The 17,665-nt window shown below is 41.0% G+C and overlaps 1 protein-coding gene across 4 annotated transcripts in view; it reads left to right on the forward strand.

Annotated features, from left to right (window-relative positions):
- FARP1 (FERM, ARH/RhoGEF and pleckstrin domain protein 1) overlaps positions 1–16,976 on the forward strand; it is a 335,175-nt gene extending 318,199 nt beyond the window's left edge. For all 4 annotated transcript variants that reach the window (XM_036754656.1, XM_036754655.1, XM_036754657.1 and 1 more), the window contains 6 exons: positions 1,168–1,250; positions 1,338–1,450; positions 2,751–2,914; positions 9,723–9,830; positions 12,037–12,188; positions 15,296–16,976. In XM_036754656.1, the coding sequence (XP_036610551.1) occupies positions 1,168–1,250; positions 1,338–1,450; positions 2,751–2,914; positions 9,723–9,830; positions 12,037–12,188; positions 15,296–15,377 (702 nt within the window). In that variant the 3' untranslated portion in view covers positions 15,378–16,976. The remainder of the gene's footprint in view (positions 1–1,167; positions 1,251–1,337; positions 1,451–2,750; positions 2,915–9,722; positions 9,831–12,036; positions 12,189–15,295) is intronic.
- Positions 16,977–17,665: the final 689 nt, after the last annotated feature.

Consider the following 17,665-nt stretch of genomic DNA (forward strand, 5'->3'; position numbering starts at 1 on the left):
TTGGTTATTTTCTGTGTAATTTTCTAAAAAGATGCCTCAATGATCCTCTTTTTTTGGTTTTCCTATCCCCCTTCTTGCTCCCAGCCACCCTCCCATTAGAAAAAAAGAAAAAGAAAAAAAAACCCTTGCCACCAATGTGCATAATCATAGGAATCAAATTCCCCCATTAGCTGTGTCCAGAACATATCTTAAAACATCTTGAGTCTGTTACCTTTTTGTCAAGAAGTGGGAAGAATTCTTCATCATTAGTTCCCTAGAATCATGATCATCCATTTTATCCAGAGTTCTCAAGCCTTCCAAAGCTTGGTGTGTGTGTGTGTGTGTGTGTGTGTGTGTGTGTGTGTGTGTGCACATATGTATGTATGTGCGTCTGTTTTCCCCATCATTTCTTATGGCACCAGAAATTCCTTTACATTCATATGTATAATCTGTTTGGTCATTTTCCAATAGATGGGCACTCCCTTGTTTTCCCATTCTTTGCTATTAGAAAAAAAAACTATCATCAATTTTGGACCCATAGGTCTTTTTCTTGTTGCTTTGACCTCTTTAGGGCAAGGTATGCACATTTTAGAGACTTTGGTGACATAGCTCCAGTGTCCTTTCCAAAGTGGCTAGACCAAATCACCCAGTGATTCACTGAACCAAAACTTTGTGTTTATCTCTAACTAATTTCCATCATACTGGATCAATCTAATTTTTCTAGTCATTTGAGAGCTTTTTGGTTCCTGTCATTCAACATGTTAGCTTTTCTTCCTATTATCTTCAAACTTGATGAGCATGCCATCTATACTTTCATCTCATCTATACTTATCAATCTTCATTGATAAAAAAAGATAAAAAATTCTTGGAGCATTCTACTAGAGACTACCCTCTAAAATGACATTAACCCCCCCCCCCAAAAAATAAAATGACATTGAACCATAAATGACCAATGACCATTCTTTGGGCTCAATCATTCAACAGAGTTTTAAATCCACAAACTGTACTAATGTCTAGCCCAAATGTCCATGAGAGTATTCTGAGACTTCTGTATGTACACTCTTTTGAATTCAGGGCATGACTTGAATGATACATTTAGTTATTGTTTAAAAAGAAATTGACTTTTCCTCACTCTGTCAGCAGTTTTCTCTGTCTAGTAACAGTACACTGTAAACTTGTGTCTTACAGATAGAAGAAAGTGAGGAAGAGTGGGGTGTTCCTCATTGTCTTACACTTTGTGGTCAACATCAGTCCATTATCGTTGCAGCAAGGTAATTGAATGAAGTAGCCCCTTACCTGTTGGTTTTTTCTGTCACCTGCTTTGGGTCTGAAAATGAAATGTAATTTGCTATCTCCAGTTCTCGGCTTGAGATGGAAAAGTGGATCGAGGACATACAGATGGCAATCGATCTAGCAGAAAAAAGCAGTGGCCCCACCCCTGAATTACTAGCGAGTAGTCCACCTGAAAATAGTAAGTACGGTGGTTAAGCGGCAACCTTGACCCAATGTTCTCAATCAACCCACTGACACAAGATTAATTAGGGGAAGTAAGTGGGATGTTAGGGAAAATTAGTATTGTGATCCATTTTTAAAAAATCCTATTTCTGGCCATCTTTTATGCCTGTAATACAGATACTTTAAGATGCATGCTGAGAAATCAGATATCCTAATAGTAACCTATTGGAATAGTGTAGGGGGCAAGAAAGGATTTGCAGGGGGACAAGACTGTAAAATGAGGCAGAATTTTTTTTATTGCTTTCTTTTGTTTCTGCATTGCCTTGATTTCTCAGCATATACCTATTCCTAATATACCCTGAGAGCTATTACTTATTTACAAAGAATAAAAGAAAAAAGGCATTTCAGACAAACTAATATAACCATCAACCAAGCTTGATTTTATATGCCATGTTTCCTATATATCAATGGTGTCAAATAGAAATGGGGGCCACAAGATTGCGCATAAGGATCCCTGCAGGCACATATTGACTTCGAAAAATACATATTAACATCATCTCTGTATTAATTGTATTTTAAAATTTATTTTGTTAAATGTATCTCAATTCTATTTTAATCTGTTTCGTGCTGCACTTAGACGCATTGCAGGTCACACGCGTGTTTTTGACACCTGTACCATACATAGTCCTCCATTTCTGTTTAGAGAGAGCGGGGAGGGGAGGAAGATGCATTTTCATCTCTTCTTTGGGGATAAGCTTGGTTATAACCTTACTACTTATATAATGAAGCACTGGGGTAGAAAGAGCACTGGATCTTTGACTCAGAAGACCTACATTTAAATTCCAGCCCTGCTACTTATTGCCCACGTATGTCTCCTTAAGCAAGCCATTAACCTCTCTAGGCTTTAACTGCCTCCTTTTTAAAATGAAGGGGTTGTACAAGAAGATTTCTAAGGACCTCCCTCTAGCTTTAAATCCATGGTCTCTGCCACCTAGTAGGGGAAGAAAACAAGAAAACCCAAAAGCCAGAGTGAGTACCACAAGCCCCTGTTGTAAATGGAGTCAGTTTCCTTCAGAGCAAAAAAAAAGAGAGAGAGAAAGATAACTCATGGAAAAGAAGCAAATGTTTGTGGTTCTAACAATAGCAGTTACACTGTTTTAGACATTTGAAAGTGTATCATACTGTAGGCTGACAAGGTATCTCCAGAGAGCTAAGCCTCAGTGAGCTCCAGTCTACTTCATAAGTCTTGGTAATGATAACAGGGAAACATTGTGTACATTTGCAAGAAGAGATGCTTTTTTACCTTCATCCCGCAGAGTCCCCTGATGACGCCACAGCAGACCAAGAATCAGAGGATGACCTCAGTGCCTCCCGCACCTCCCTTGAGCGGCAGTCTCCCCACCGGGGCAACACGATGGTTCATGTTTGCTGGCACCGAAATACCAGCGTCTCTATGATCGACTTCAGCATTGCTGTGGAGGTATCTACCTGGGCCACCCAACTAGTGACTACCTCCCAGTAACAGCACTTCCTTTTGGTCTAAGGCCAGCCTACCTTGAGCTTTTTTGCCAAGCTGAAACATGTTTCCCACCACTACCATTAAGGGTCCAGCTGTGCTCTGCCATTTTGAGTAACAGTGGCAAGCCTTGAAAATTCGAGTTTCCCCGTTGGGACCTGATGGGCTATTGCAGTATTATCTGTGCTTGTGGAACCTTCATCTATTTTTATCTAAACCCTAGGGCTGGTGGAATTAGGGAAGAAGGAATCTGAACCAACAACAAGCAAAGAAAATGTTTCTATTACTGAGCACAGGGTATAAAATCCCTCATACCTAAAAAGCCAAAAGGGTATCGTTGCTGGGCTTGGTAGGTGCAGAGCTGTCTCTTGGTTTTAATTCTTCTCTTCTTTCCATACCAATAATCACTTCTCCTTTTTTAAGATGTTTTCTTCCAGTCTCTTCATGTGTTCAGTCCGTCATGGCCTTTTCTTTACATGTGATTTATTTCCCATCATTTCATTCCTTAAATGGTGGAACTAAAATCTTGGCCACAGGCTAAACCAAGTTTACAGCGGGTATTCAGAATCAAGAATGGTTTGGGGTGGGAGGGGAGTTTTGGGTGGTTCACTAGGAGTGAAATATTTGAAGAAAGGTATTTGAAATATTAAGAAAGCTTACCTTCAGGTGTCTGGTGCCTTTCATGGTGGTCTTCATTTAAATATGGAGATGGCAGTGTAGGGCTTTATAGAAACTCTGATTTTTTTTGTTTAAAGATCTGTTTAATGTATCTTTCCTCAAAACAGCAACAATTGGCAATATAGCAAAATACCTTTGACCAGAAAGCTGCCTCAGGGTCACAGTCCTTAACCTTTTCAAGTATGAAGATCTATTTTTAATATTGCAACAGTTCACAGACTCCCCCCCAAAATGAGAATTGTGTGACTAATGTTTGCTGATAGAGACAATACATGACAGAAAGCTACTGCTCAGCAGTGCTTTTAAATGGATTTATTAATTATAGCATGATCTATATACATTTGAAACATATTGATACATATATGAGACTTTGTATACAGAAGGAATTTATATTCTTATGCTTATATTGCCCTGCATAATTTGTTAGAGCTAAAGAAAGATACAGGTAACTAGATGGCACAGGATAAAGTGCCAGGCCTGGAGTCAGGAAGACTCATCTCCTAGAGTTCAATGCCAGCCTTACTATGTGACCGTGGGCAAGTCACTTAACCCAGTTTGCCTCAGTTTTCTCATCTGTAAAAATGAGCTAGAGAAGGAACTAAAAAACTGCACCAGTATCTCTGCCCCAAATGGCATCACAGAGAGTCGGACATGACTGAAAAACAACTGGACAACAAAAAGAATGCTCAGAACCATCATACTTTGTGCTCATTTGGATCAGAGGACCCACCAATAGCAACTGCTGTTGGTAATAGCTCTATTACCCACCCCCACCCCCACCCCAGGGATCCTTAGCCCGTAGGTCAGGAACTCCTGCATTAACAAACTCTTTATAAGAAAGTAGAGTGTCTCCAGACCTAATCTTGGTAGGGGGCAAGGAAAGCTGTTATATTGTCCTATGTATAAAGAGGCATAGGGACTGGACCTATGATTTATTGGTAAAGGGGACTCCCAGGTCAGCAAACTCCCTGTACCATTACAGGTTGGCTCCTCCTCCTGCAATCTATAGTCTTAGAAAGTTGCCTAGAGCGTTGAGAGGTGGTGACTTCTGGCCCAGGGTCACATACCCAATATGTGTCAGAGGCCCAACTTGAACCTGGGTTTGGCACACTTCTGCTACTACTGTATTAGTTCCATTTAAACCCATTGTATATGATATAAACAGAAACACTCAGAAAGTGGTTCATCTTAGGGGTGTTGGGGTGGGGGGGCTGGAAAGAACTACTTATCCTATAGGATGCCTTTAGGCTGTTTTAGGTAGGGTGTATTGTACTCACAGAGCTCTTTGTTTGCCCAACTCATCTGATATATAAGATAAACTATTTCGTCTTAAAATGAAAATCTGACGAGGTCAACTGCTCTTGTTACACTGGGGGTTGGATGCAGAGAAGCAATACTAGCTTGGCTTTCTGTCATGTGCTGTGATGCTGATCTTGGAAAATTGGTTACTAAAATCTGAATCGACTTCCATTCAGGAGATGGCTTGAGCATAGTCTTTCCAGTTATGTTCTAACACCCACAGCCTTGAAAACTTGCCCAAATGTCTGCTTAATGAAAGTCTGGTGGGTGGTTTTATTTTCACCCCCTTGAAGGTAAAACCTTTGTGTCGGAGTTGTTTGCTGAAGCACTTTACAGTCTATCGTTCTGTCATCTCCTCAGCCCAACAGAAATAGATCTGGGTCCCCACAGTCTACGGCCACCCTTCCTTCCCAGTTGTCCCCTGTATCCGGGAGCCCTCCATTCATCCTCTTCTTGGTGTAACTTTCTTGTGGGCACTAGAGTTTATTCTTCTCTGTGTCTTTTCTTCCCTCTTGCCATCCCTCCTCTCCCCACAACTTTCCACCCCTCCCTTTTTCTTCTTTGTGATTTTGTCCTTCATGGCCTGCTGAGCTGTTCAGTGGTCAGCAAACTGTCCACTTCACACCTCTGATGGTAGCAAATGCAAAGTGTCATTTTGTGAAATCTTCCAGATGAGGGAGGGAACCACAAAGGAAAAGGGGTGCTTATGTATCGTGAGGAGAAGGAAAAGAATGGATAGCTGTCTTATTTTTAAAAAGTAAATCAAATTGATATCTTGCCGATCTGGCTAAACTCTAGGAAGGGGAATATTTAGGGGAAGAGAGAAACCGTCACCTGTCCTTGCTTACGCCTTTGCAGCTTTTGAGTTTGTATGCTAGAAGCTGGCTTGTGATAGAGTTTGAGGGAATCTTTTTGGACCCAACCAATGCGATAGGGGTGTTGAATCCTAAAGCTAGCACAGGCCCTTTGATCACAGTAAAGTGACGTCCTGAGATGCACACTGTGGAGCTTCAAGTCTAATTTCATTTAAGTAACAAGTCCTACTGGGCATAGATCTTCTTCCCTGGATGGTAGAGGTGATTCTGTACAATTATGGTCATGAATTATTTAAGTGGCTCTAAGGTATTTAAGAAATCTCTTCATGAAGATGTCCTTAGCTAGTCAGAAAATACTGAATGGGATTCATGAATGCCTGCTGGAGTGTTTCAGATTTGTTATAGACTCCAGACTCTTGATTCCAGGCAAACATTTTCTGTGAAAGGCAGCTCAGGCCCATTTTCCTCCTGTTCATTTGTCTTCATCCACAAACACGCATGGTATTTATTCTAGGCATTACAGATGGAGTAATAGCATAAACAAAGGGGACACACGAGACATATTCAGAAGAGTACTAAAAATAGTTACAATAGAATTGAGGGTCTTTAAAGTTGGAAAGGTTGGTAAAGCCCAGGTTATCGTGGGCCTTGGATGTCAGACTAAGGATTTTGGACTTAATCTCATGCCAAGAGTATCCTTGAGAGTTGACAGGATGAAAGAAAGGTTTGAGAAAGCTAAGGATTAAATCTGGCTGTAATGTACAGGATGGATTAGAACAAGAATAGCAACGGGGAGCCAAGTTAGAACATTATATACTAGTCTTGTCATGAATTAAAAGTAGCCTTGATATAGGTGATGGCAGTGGAAATGGAAAGATGGAAGCAAGAGATTTTGCAAGGTGTGGTGACTTATTGGATATGGAGAACAAGGGAGAGGGAGGGGAAATCAAAGACAGTAATTCATGATTGGGAAAAGGAAGTTAGGAGGAAGACTAGTTTTGAGGGGAAGATGACGGGCTCAGTTTTAGACTTAGGAGGTGAGATTCAGGTAGAACCATCCAGTAGACAATTGGAAATAGAGGATTATTTGATTAGAAAGAGGTCAGGAGTGAAGATGGGAAAAGTCATTCAAGTGGATGATCTTCCAAAGGAAAGGTTGTACAGAGAGAATAACAAAGAGGCAAGCACTGAATCTTTTCATGCAAACAAGAGGATAAAGTAGGCACTAGCTGGCAAAGGACGTGTCATCAGAAGAGTAGTACTAAGTCCCCTAATGTGGTGTCAGTAAAATCAACAAAGGCTAAAGGTTGCAAATGGAGAATAATGTTTCACTATACCAGGTACTGGGGAAAGTCGAAAAGAATGGGTTAGAACAAGGTCATTGGATCTGATGACCAGTGGACATCTCAGTGTGGTGAATGTGCAGGAGCCAGACTGTGGGCTTTCTGGTTAACCACGATGAACATTCTAGCTAATCGAAGTTATCTTCTGTATTAATTTGGTCCGTGTCACACTGGGAACTTCCTATCACATGCTTGTTTTAAAGTGAATTTGATATAAGGCCTGTGTCTCTTAAACTCCATTTAAAGGAGCTTTACTCTTAAATTACCTGAGGCACCTTATCTTCCAGAAGACTCATCTATAAATGGCAAAACGCATTGTACAACCCTCCCCTAATATTTCAGTAATACAGTGAGTCTCTGCCATATCCTATTATGGTGTGTGTGTGTGTGTGTGTGTGTGTGTATAGATATAGATATAGATATGTATACACACATATGTATGTTTATCACATATATATATATATGATATTTAACCTTAAATTCTATAGGATTGTCGCTGTAGAACAGGAGTTCTGTACTCTAAAGGGATTGGAAAGATTTCAGGGGGTCCATGAATTTAGATGAGGAAAAAAATCACATCTTTATTTTAACCTTAAATTCCATAGGATCGTCACTCTAGAACAGGAGTTCTGTACTCCAAAGGGATCATTACAAAGATTTCAGGGGGTCCATGAATTTAGACGGGGAAAAAAATTCCATCTTTATTTTCATTCATCTCTGCCTGAGATGTAGCATTTATTTAAAGACATTATTCTGATGAGGGGTCCACAGGCTCCAACAGAATGCCAAAGAGGCAGCTAAGTGATGTAAAGAATAGAGCATAGTAGATTCAAAGTCAGGGATCCATGAGTCTGAATCTTGCCTCAGACACGTAACAGCCATGTGATCTTTGGGCAAGCCACTTAACCTTTGTCAGCCTCAGTTTCATTGTTTGTAAAATGAAGATCATAATAACGGCTACCTCTCAAGGTTGTGGTGAGGAGCCAGTGAGAGAACACGTTAAGTGCTTTGCAAATCTTAAAAATTGCCATCATGTGTTATTATTATTATATGATACAAACAAAGTTAAGAACTCCAGTTCTGGACCTCGGACGCTATCTAGTCCAGTTTTCTCATTTTATAGACCAGAAAACCAAGGCCAGGGGAAGTTAATTTGGCCAGACCAAACTGATGTTAAGCATGAGAGGCAGGATTTGAAGCCAAGTCCTCTTCACTCCAGGGTCAGCGTGCTTTTCTGTCTGCCACATCTATCAAAATCCTTTTGTTAGGTAGCATGAAATAGCTGCTTTATCCTAATTCTTTTTAAACAAGTTGCCAAGTATTTTCTACTTCATCATCTCACAGCCAATTTGGGGAGGAGGGTTTGATGGGGGCTGCTTCCCATGCATTGCTTTTCATCCACAGTGTACCCGTAAGGGACACTGTACAATGCTATGTCATTGTTAGGTAGAAAACAGATAAAGTGTCACTCTGTCTTGTTAACTCGAGTCATGGGAAACAGAGCCCATCATGTGTATCTGCTTTCATTGGCCCCTCCACAGGAACAAAGGACCCAAACGGGCAGCCTATTTTTCAAGGCTTAGGTTCACTGCCCGTTTGTCCAGCTCTCTTCTCAGATGTAGAAACTCCGTGCTGAGGGGTCATTTCCTGATCAGGAAGAATTTAAACTTTCTGTTCTTTTAACTTCCAATCTGAACCTTAGAGGATGTTTTTGTTTCATTTTTGCTGGCAGTTATTACAGCTCCTGATATAAACCCCCAAATCCTTGCCCTTGGGCCAAAGGAGCATTCTCCCTTACTGAAATGACCATTCCTTAGGAGAACGTTTTCCATCTGAAAACAAGAAAACTAGGCAGCTAAACAGAGGCCCGAGGAAGGTATCCTCCCTCGTAAGGAAGGGCAGGATGCTCTGAGATTTTCCAGGTGGAAAGGAAGGAAACTTCAAACCTTCATCTCCAGTAACTTTAAAAGCAAGGGCAGGGTCTCTTTCATTCTCTACCAAAGGAGGAATGTCTTTTATCCTCCCTTCTCCCCTCCACCTGCCCTCCTCCCCCCCCCCCCCCCAATCCTTCCCAGGACTGGGAAGCCCTGAGCAAAGTTTAGGATCAACAGGCTGCTCTGTTATCTGGGCACAGCCACAGTATCTGGCTTAGCTCCTTCTGCAATGCACTAGATGGCAGTAAAGAGCTTTTAAACCATTACTCATGATTGGGCTGCCAGCTCCTATTGCACAGGATTCACTCCACCCCCCAAGAGGAATGCAAAATGCTTACAGTGGACTTGGACAAAAAATTCCAAGCTTGTGAGGGATGATTGAAGAAGAATTAATCATACTAAGCTTATCTAATTCCACAAGGATTTCTGCATTTAAAGAACAGCAGACCATTTTTTCTTAGGTTATAGACAAGCTTCATTTAGAGGAAGATTAATTTTTCTAGAAAGGTTTCTAGGAAAGGTTGTTGGGCCCTTGGTAGAGGTGTTGCTCCTTTGTAACTAAAAATTGAAAGGGTGGGGGATGAAATTTCTTTTTACGTGGGGTTTTGCTTCTTTCCAGGCAGAGATTCTCAATTTTCAGTGCAGAAATATGTATGCTCACACATCCTTCTGCTTCTCTCTCACTGGTTTTTCTCCATTTCAGAATCAGTTATCCGGGAACTTGTTAAGGAAATTTAAAAACAGCAATGGATGGCAGAAGCTCTGGGTGGTGTTTACCAATTTCTGCCTGTTCTTCTACAAATCACACCAGGTAAATACCTTGTGTGGCTTGAAAAACTTGTTTCTACAGTGACATTGGTTCAAGAAAGCATATAGAGATCTGGGAGTTATGGGGTCTGGGATAGAATTGAATCCAACCTCCCAAGAGACTTGGTCTTGCAGACTTGAGAAAACTTGCCTCATGGCCTCATTCCCCTAAATATGGCTTCCACGCTGTGTTTTGAAGCTAGCACTCCAGGAAGCCTTGGCCAAAGAATGGTGATGGACTAAATCAAACCAGTAAATCAGGGCTGTGCATAAAGGTTTATAAATGAGACATCAGGTGGATGCTTCTAACAACTAATTTAAAAAGCATAAGGAAATCAAACTATGATAATGGGAATGGTAATTAAGGGAGTTAGGTTTTGAAGTGATCTTCTGGAGGGTGGGTTTGCTTTTTTTTCCCTCCCTTCAAGGGCAGGCAATAACCCATTCTATTCTATGTATTTGTGGCTATGGCAAGAGAAAGTCGGGTCCTCTTGTACTGCACAGCAGGACTGGTTACTCCAAATGAACCTGTCTGGCTTGGAGGCCTTTGGTCCAGAAGCAGACAGAGATGGTCATTAGGCAAGCACATGCAGACTCCAAGATTGTATTCCCAGAGTGTTTCTCTGCCTTTGTCCCTCTGTACCCTAATGTAGTTAAGGCCAGTTTAATCCAAGTGACTTTACCAACTAAGAAAGCCTTGGGTTCATACTTGGGTTCCTGCATTTTGTTTTAACACAGCACCATTGAAAGCACATTGGATGTCCAAGGCCCAGTGACAGGATCGGGCACGTAGCACTCGGTGCTATTGATAGGTTATGCTATCAATCTTGGGATGTTACTCAGAAGGCCTTTGAGGGTTAGTGCATTAGACTATGTAAATGGCTCGGCATTTTAAGTTCCATTAGAAAGCTAATGCAACATTTTTGCTGCTAGAATGAACCTTTGTGAACGTGGATTCCAGCTTAAGTGCTCTCCCCAGAAGACACCCAGGGAGGAATGAGTGGTTAATTTACAGCCAGGGAATAGGGAATTTATACCAGAGAAGAGGCCCCCAAAATAACCTGGGGCCTCTCTTATTCTTAGGCAGCTAGATGGTAAATGAATAGAGGACTGGGCTTGGAGTCTGGAGGATCTGAGTTCAAATCAAGCTTTGGACACTTAAGGACTGTATGATCCTAGACAAGTCACTTAATCTCTGTCATATAGTTTCTTCATCTGTGAAATGAGGATAGTATCTCCCAGGATTGTTAAGAATGAGATATTTGTAGGGCACTTTGCAAACCTTAAATGTGGTTATTATTCTTCACCTGAGAAAAAAAAATTAATCACAACTGACTTCCACTTATAAAAATTTAGATACAGGTGAAATCAATTTAAAGTTTGCATCAGTGGTAGTCTAAAACATAGAGTTGTTAAACTGAAATAGAAACAGTGTATAAGTAACCTTGCATATTGACTTAGTTTTAAAATGTAATAGTCTTATGTTACATTTTATTTTTTATTCAAAATATTTTACGATTCCATTTTAATCTGGTTTGGCCTGCATTCTGGGACATATATGTGATGTCTCTAGTCCAAGGGTTAATTTTATCCAAGTTTAAAACACACAAACCAACCAGAGACTGCCATCCAAAGTCATGCCAGTGTCCAGTCCTGCCCTGAAGAGCAGCACATCCCCAGTGTGGCCTGGCTTGGACACCAACTTGTCCTAGTCCAACTCATTTTCCTGTTAATCAGGGCTGTGATGAAAAGGAAGAGGAAGAGGACTGGAGACAGCCAAGAAAGATTGAACTGGTTCTAACTCTTCGGTGTAACCTTCCGGACAACACCTAAAGTTAGCGCACAGGTCAACTTCTCCAAGGGAGAACAGCATCAGTCACTTTTACATGGGCTTGTTCGTCTTATAAGAGTTAGCTGGTATGGGGCAATAGTTATCCACGTTGGAGGAGAAAAGAATGATGATTTAATTTAATATCTTTGTGGATAGGTAGCACGGGGTGGACCAGTTGGCCAGTTACATAGCTACCGATGGTACCCCCAACCTAACAGGGTTGTTATCAATGGGATTACTTGGATTTACCAGTTCTCATGAGTGCCTGAGCATCAAGGATGGTGCTGAGAAAGACTTTATTCTTAAGGCTTTAGAAACAATTTACAAGGTTGAGCTAGCCTCTGACTGCTTTCAAATCCATTCTACCCATTATTTCTAGGACAATCATCCCTTAGCCAGCCTGCCTTTACTAGGATATTCACTCACCATTCCCTCGGAATCGGAGAACATCCACAAGGACTTTGTGTTCAAACTACACTTCAAGTCCCATGTCTATTACTTCAGGGCTGAGAGCGAATATACATTTGAAAGGTAGGGTTTTTTGTTTGTTTGACCTCTTCCCTGGGCAGTGTTTGTTGAATGCCAGGCTTTCCTTGTAATGATGGAGTTAGAGAGCCTCTTTTGGCTACAAGAACTGTAGCCCCACTGTGTGTCTTCACCATGTGTGCTATGTTTCATAAATAAGAATTACTTTATTTGATATGGATGGGAATACAAAGTCTAATACTAGACTACACTTCAGTTCCATATACAGCAGCTAAAAGAAGAATCCTGAGTGAAGGCCTCAATGCTTCATTTGGTGCAATGTGGTTCTTCTACTGTGCAACATTTGACGTTTCCTAGTATGAAGCAAAAACAAACCAATTGTTTTAATAACTCTGAATTCACCTAAACACTCACAGCAGCCAAGAATATATCTGACTGGGGGCCATCTTTCATCTGGGTACTTGGGGTTGAATTTCCCTTCTTCATTTCTTTTCCCTCCACCATCCTAGGAATTCTAGTTCCAGAAGCATTTTCTTGTGCAAAACAGAAAATAAATGTGTGAATGAAGATGGGGGGAGAACTTGCTAATGACAGTCTGATGGAAAAAAAAAAATTCAGTTTCCAGAAAACAAGAGGCAGCGCAAAAGATATCTGACAAGAGATAACTGATGGGGGAGGGAAAGCAATGCTCACCTGTTCATAAATACCATTTTTGTAAGCAAAGTATATGAAATAAACTTCAATACTCAGGTTGAATGGCTAGGGAAAGGAAATGCATGACCTGAATATACACATTATAAGTATGTGTCGTATATAAATGCTAGGTGATAGCACAGGAAAGTCTTTCATCTAAATTATGAGGTTTTACATAGAACTAAAACTCTAGATGACAGTCCTATGTGTAATGTCTCATCTTGCACTTGGAATTTAGGTTTACAGATATACACCCCTATTCTTATGTCTAGCAAGTGATTTAGAGAATGCTGACACATTTCTCCAAAAGGAATCCTTGGAGGATCCCTAAGGCCATGAATCGGGACGAACCAGTATTTTCCCTTCCTAAAATGCACCATCCAGAACTAAATGTAGCATTCTGAATGTGGTCTGATGAAAGTACATTGGGACCATCATGTTTCTTGTTCTGGACAGCATGTCAACAACTGAAGTACCAGTCCACTAGCCGCGCCCCGACACCCCCACCCCGGTCTTGTACATAATACAGAATATCCTCTTAAGCTTTAATAGTGTTGTCTCATTTTTTATAAGTTAGATTAATCTAATTAAACTAAGGACAATAAATGTAAAGTTCTACATTGTCACTGTCAGAAGCAGTTTGACCTTGTGAAATCCTGTTAGGATCCTCTTAACTTTGCAATGTCTGCAAACCTGACACACTCACCTTCTAGAGATTCAAATCACTTACAAAAATATTGAACAGTAGAAGGCCAAGAGCAGAACACTACAGTACACTCCATGGGAGACTTTCCCCTAAGTGGTCATCGATTCACTTACAACCCTTCTTCGCAGGAGTCATCCAGCCACTTCTGAATCCTTAGTTTATAGCAGCTTCTTATTCAAAAATGAATGCCTCATGTACTTTGCTGAAATAAAAGCATGCACCTGTGTCATGCTATCAGAAACTGAAATGAGCATATGGCCTGTTATACGAATTTATGCCTACTTTTTGAAGCGCTCATAAACCACCATCCTTTTCATGTTTTAGAATTTTGCCCTAATTCAAATTTCCTGGCCTTTATTTTCCGTACACTACTTGTTTTTTAGAAAATCAAGCCATTGTTTTAATGTCACCTCTCCTGTTCCCCGAGATCTTTCGGAGGTCAGTGAGAATGGCTTAGCAATCACATTTCAGGATGGAGTTACTCTTTTGGCTACAAGAACGTGAAGCTTCCTTTCCATCTCTTCCATATTTTTGGTCTCGACTTACTCTCCTTGGAAGACAAAGGCAAGACAAGAGCCTTTGCTCCCTCCCAGTGAATGGTCCTTTAGACTCCCTCTTGCCCTTTTTTTGTTGGACTTCCTACTAATTGTGAGCTTCGTTTTGGAGCTTCCAGATGCAGTTCTTACACACACACACACACACACACACTCTCCTCTTGTGCAATCATTCTGCTACATGCCCGTGTTTACATGTGTGCGTTTATGATCACAGCTGGCCTGGGAGTTTCCAGAATACAGAGATTGGTCTCTTCAGGCAATTTTCCCTTTTCTCATTCAAAATCACATCTCTTCAGAATTTCACTTTGAGAGTGTCCCAGCCCTTTGGAGTAAAATTCACCTGCAGAATACTAGGTCATGGATTTTACCATTTTCTCTCCTTGAACTTTTGAACTGACCTCCCCAAAAGACTATCATCTATCTTTGCTCTCCTCTATTGCAAACTCTAGGATGAAAATTTGTCCCAAAGTTCCCTTCATTTCTTCTTCAGTAACTAGTTCCAGAATGACAACTCCCCTTATCACTTCTACTTGTAGAAGACTGAGTGAACAAGCCTTTAAGTGATTACTACATGCCAAGCGCTATGGAAACAGAGAGGCAAAAACAGCATGAGGGGAGTTAGTTTGTGATTGCCTCAATTAAACATAGATTTTCAGCATCAAGTGGCCAAAGGGGCTATTAAAAACTAGAAGGTAGTTTATTTGAATTTGCTTTTAAGTATCAGCTTCTTTTCACTGCTTTATCAAAGTGACATGTAGCTTGTGAGGTATTAGTGAGTAAGAGGGATATACAGTACAGGGTTTTGAACCACTGAACTAATAAAATAGCCGGATACAGTAACAATAACAAAAAAGCCATACTTAAAAGACTTTGAGTGGGAAAGAGACCTTAGAGGTCAGACTAGATCTCTCCAAGAACCCCTCTAGCTATAGGTCCTAAACTCTAGTCCAAGTAACTGATGATACGTACCTTTGGACGAAGGTTGGTGACTATGAATCTTCATCTCCCAACTCCAAATATAGTGTGACTGACCTTGCAGTCCCTTCTAGAATACCGTACTGATTCTCCAGTACCAAATGCTATGCTTACCTTTATTACTGACACTTGCTCACAGAAATCATCAGTATAGCTAAGATTGTGTGGGTTGGATAAAAAAAAAATTTGGAAGAATCTAATCTTTTGTTTTCCCTGTCTAGGTGGATGGAGGTGATCCGGAGTGCCACCACTTCTGCCTCGCGTGCTTGTGTCCTCAGTCACAAAGAATCTCATGTGTATTGATGGCTGAACACCCACCTTTCTCATTCCAGCAGTTGCTGCTTTTCTAGAGGACATCTGAAGTTACTTTCTCCTGTATTAACGAAGCCTAGTAAAATTAAAACAAGTGGTTTTGCAGCAACTCTTGTCTGTCCCAGCAAAACTGTTTTTAATATAGTCTTTTCAGCTGTTTGACTCCCCCATCCTGGTGGTAATAGAACCACACCACCTCCTGTCCTGTGTGGCATTCTGTGGGTCCTTCTCTTGGTGTGCTGGTTTTTTTTTTGTTTTGTTTTTAGCTTGTGCCAGTATTAAAATACCGTTCTTAGAGTGCCAAATGACATTTCCTTTCCTCCAAGATTGCACCTTAAAAAGCAGTACAAATGTACCTGCCCCCCCCCAATGAAAAACGTGATCCCATGTGCAAGTGCTATTTCTTTTTCTTAAAAAAAAAGGGAAAAAAAGAAAAAAACTTTTTATTGTTTTGATCACTAGACTGCATTTTTAAATGTAATAATGGCTTTTTCACAGTGTATGATACACACACAATAGAGGCAGTCTTACAGTAAAGGAGGTCATTTTCAGATTTTGTTTTTCACTCTTTCTACTTTATTAATCAAGGAATTCCTACTAATTTTCTATTGTTCTAAAAGTTCGCAGCACACAAACAATATTTCACTTTGGGGTTTCATGTTGTAACGAGCTACTTACTCTGACATTTATCGGACCTTTGTCTTGGTGCAAGTTGACCAAACCGTTTACCTGTTGATTTTGACAAGTGATGACTTTGCAAAATGTAGTTTGTTTTGTAAACAGAGACAATGAAACAAGCCCAGTGCAATATTATTTGGGCTATAAATGTACTGTGAATGGCGTGTACAGTGGGAAGCTATTAAGCTGTGGTGTTTTGCTGTTTGTTTCACAAGCATGAAAAATACCTGTATGTCATTAACCATGGGCCATTTGTGACATGTTAAGTTATGAAGAGTGTTTTTTGTTGGCTTAAGTGGATGCAGAAACACTATAAAGTAATGGTACTTATTCCCCTTCCCCAGGTTTTCATTATTAAGACCTATATCCTACTGAAAAGAATTCATTTAAAACGAAGCATTCTATGGGCATACAGATTGTGATTTGTCTCTTCATAAACAAGATTCAGCTGTTATCTACCCCTTGCCCTGTGGTCACGGGTTATAAATGGTAGTTTGATATTTCATGTGCTGGACTGCTGGTATCCACAGGGAATCAGGTGCAAAGATAGGCTGCATCTGAAACATTCTCTTAAATATTCCCACTACAAAAAAGCATCTGTGACTGTTCCCTTACGGGTTTGAAGGTCTTTTCTAATGCAAGTCTGAAAAACCACAGAAGAGCAAATTAACACACCTCTCTTCCCCCTCCCCCACCAGCCAGGTTGATGCTGCCTAATTGAGGATATGGAGGAAGGAATTTTTGCTGGAATACAAAGACTTCACGGAGCTGAGGCTGGCTTTGATACAAATGGAAACTGCAATTTTGAAATGGACCAGTAGCTTTAGACTTGTTAATCACTTGCCTTACAACATGTACCAGATGGTTTAAAGTACTAACAACAAAAGGGAATAAAAATACCTCACACCACCACTGAGCATACTGCCGTCTGAAGGCAATACAACTTGTCCTTTCCTCGTTCCTCCCGCCCCGCCCCCGCCCCCCTCTGATCCGGGGTGGTGGGATTATCACCCTGCACACTACAATTTCCTTGCCAGGGTGGAGGCACACAGGGAGGAAAACTCGGCAAGAAGGCAAGATTGCTGGAGTCAAAAGGGGATGAACTGACGAGATGAAATACACTAAACTGTAACTAGTTACAGGGTAAAGGAGTAACCTCTGATGTCAATGCCACCATGAGAAAATTGGGGGCAAAGGAAGATACCCCCCCACCCCCCACTGGCTTCTTATACTTTGCCCTCCATCATTAAGCTATGCTGAGAGGAAAACCCACAGAGCTAAAAGTGGGATCTTTTAGTCCAACCTTCCTTTCCAGAGGTAAATCTTGAAGAACAGAGAGATGAAAGGGCAAAGGTGGTGAGTGTCAGAAGCTGGATTTGAGCCAAGGCCTACAAAAAACTTAGGACAGAAACGGCCCTAGAGGCAGTGAGTTCATTAATTACCCCCCATCAAAGTGATTGGCTGACAGCTGGTCCTGTGCTCAGTGTTCACACAGCTAACCAAGATACTCAGAGGTTGTCTTCAAGCTCACCCTCAGGGCAGAGTTGAGATAAACTGGTCACATACCACTTAGGCGTTTTTGCCAACAGCTAGCTATCTGC

This window comes from Trichosurus vulpecula, chromosome 4 (assembly GCF_011100635.1).
Source record: "Trichosurus vulpecula isolate mTriVul1 chromosome 4, mTriVul1.pri, whole genome shotgun sequence".
NCBI classification, from domain to species: domain Eukaryota; kingdom Metazoa; phylum Chordata; class Mammalia; order Diprotodontia; family Phalangeridae; genus Trichosurus; species Trichosurus vulpecula.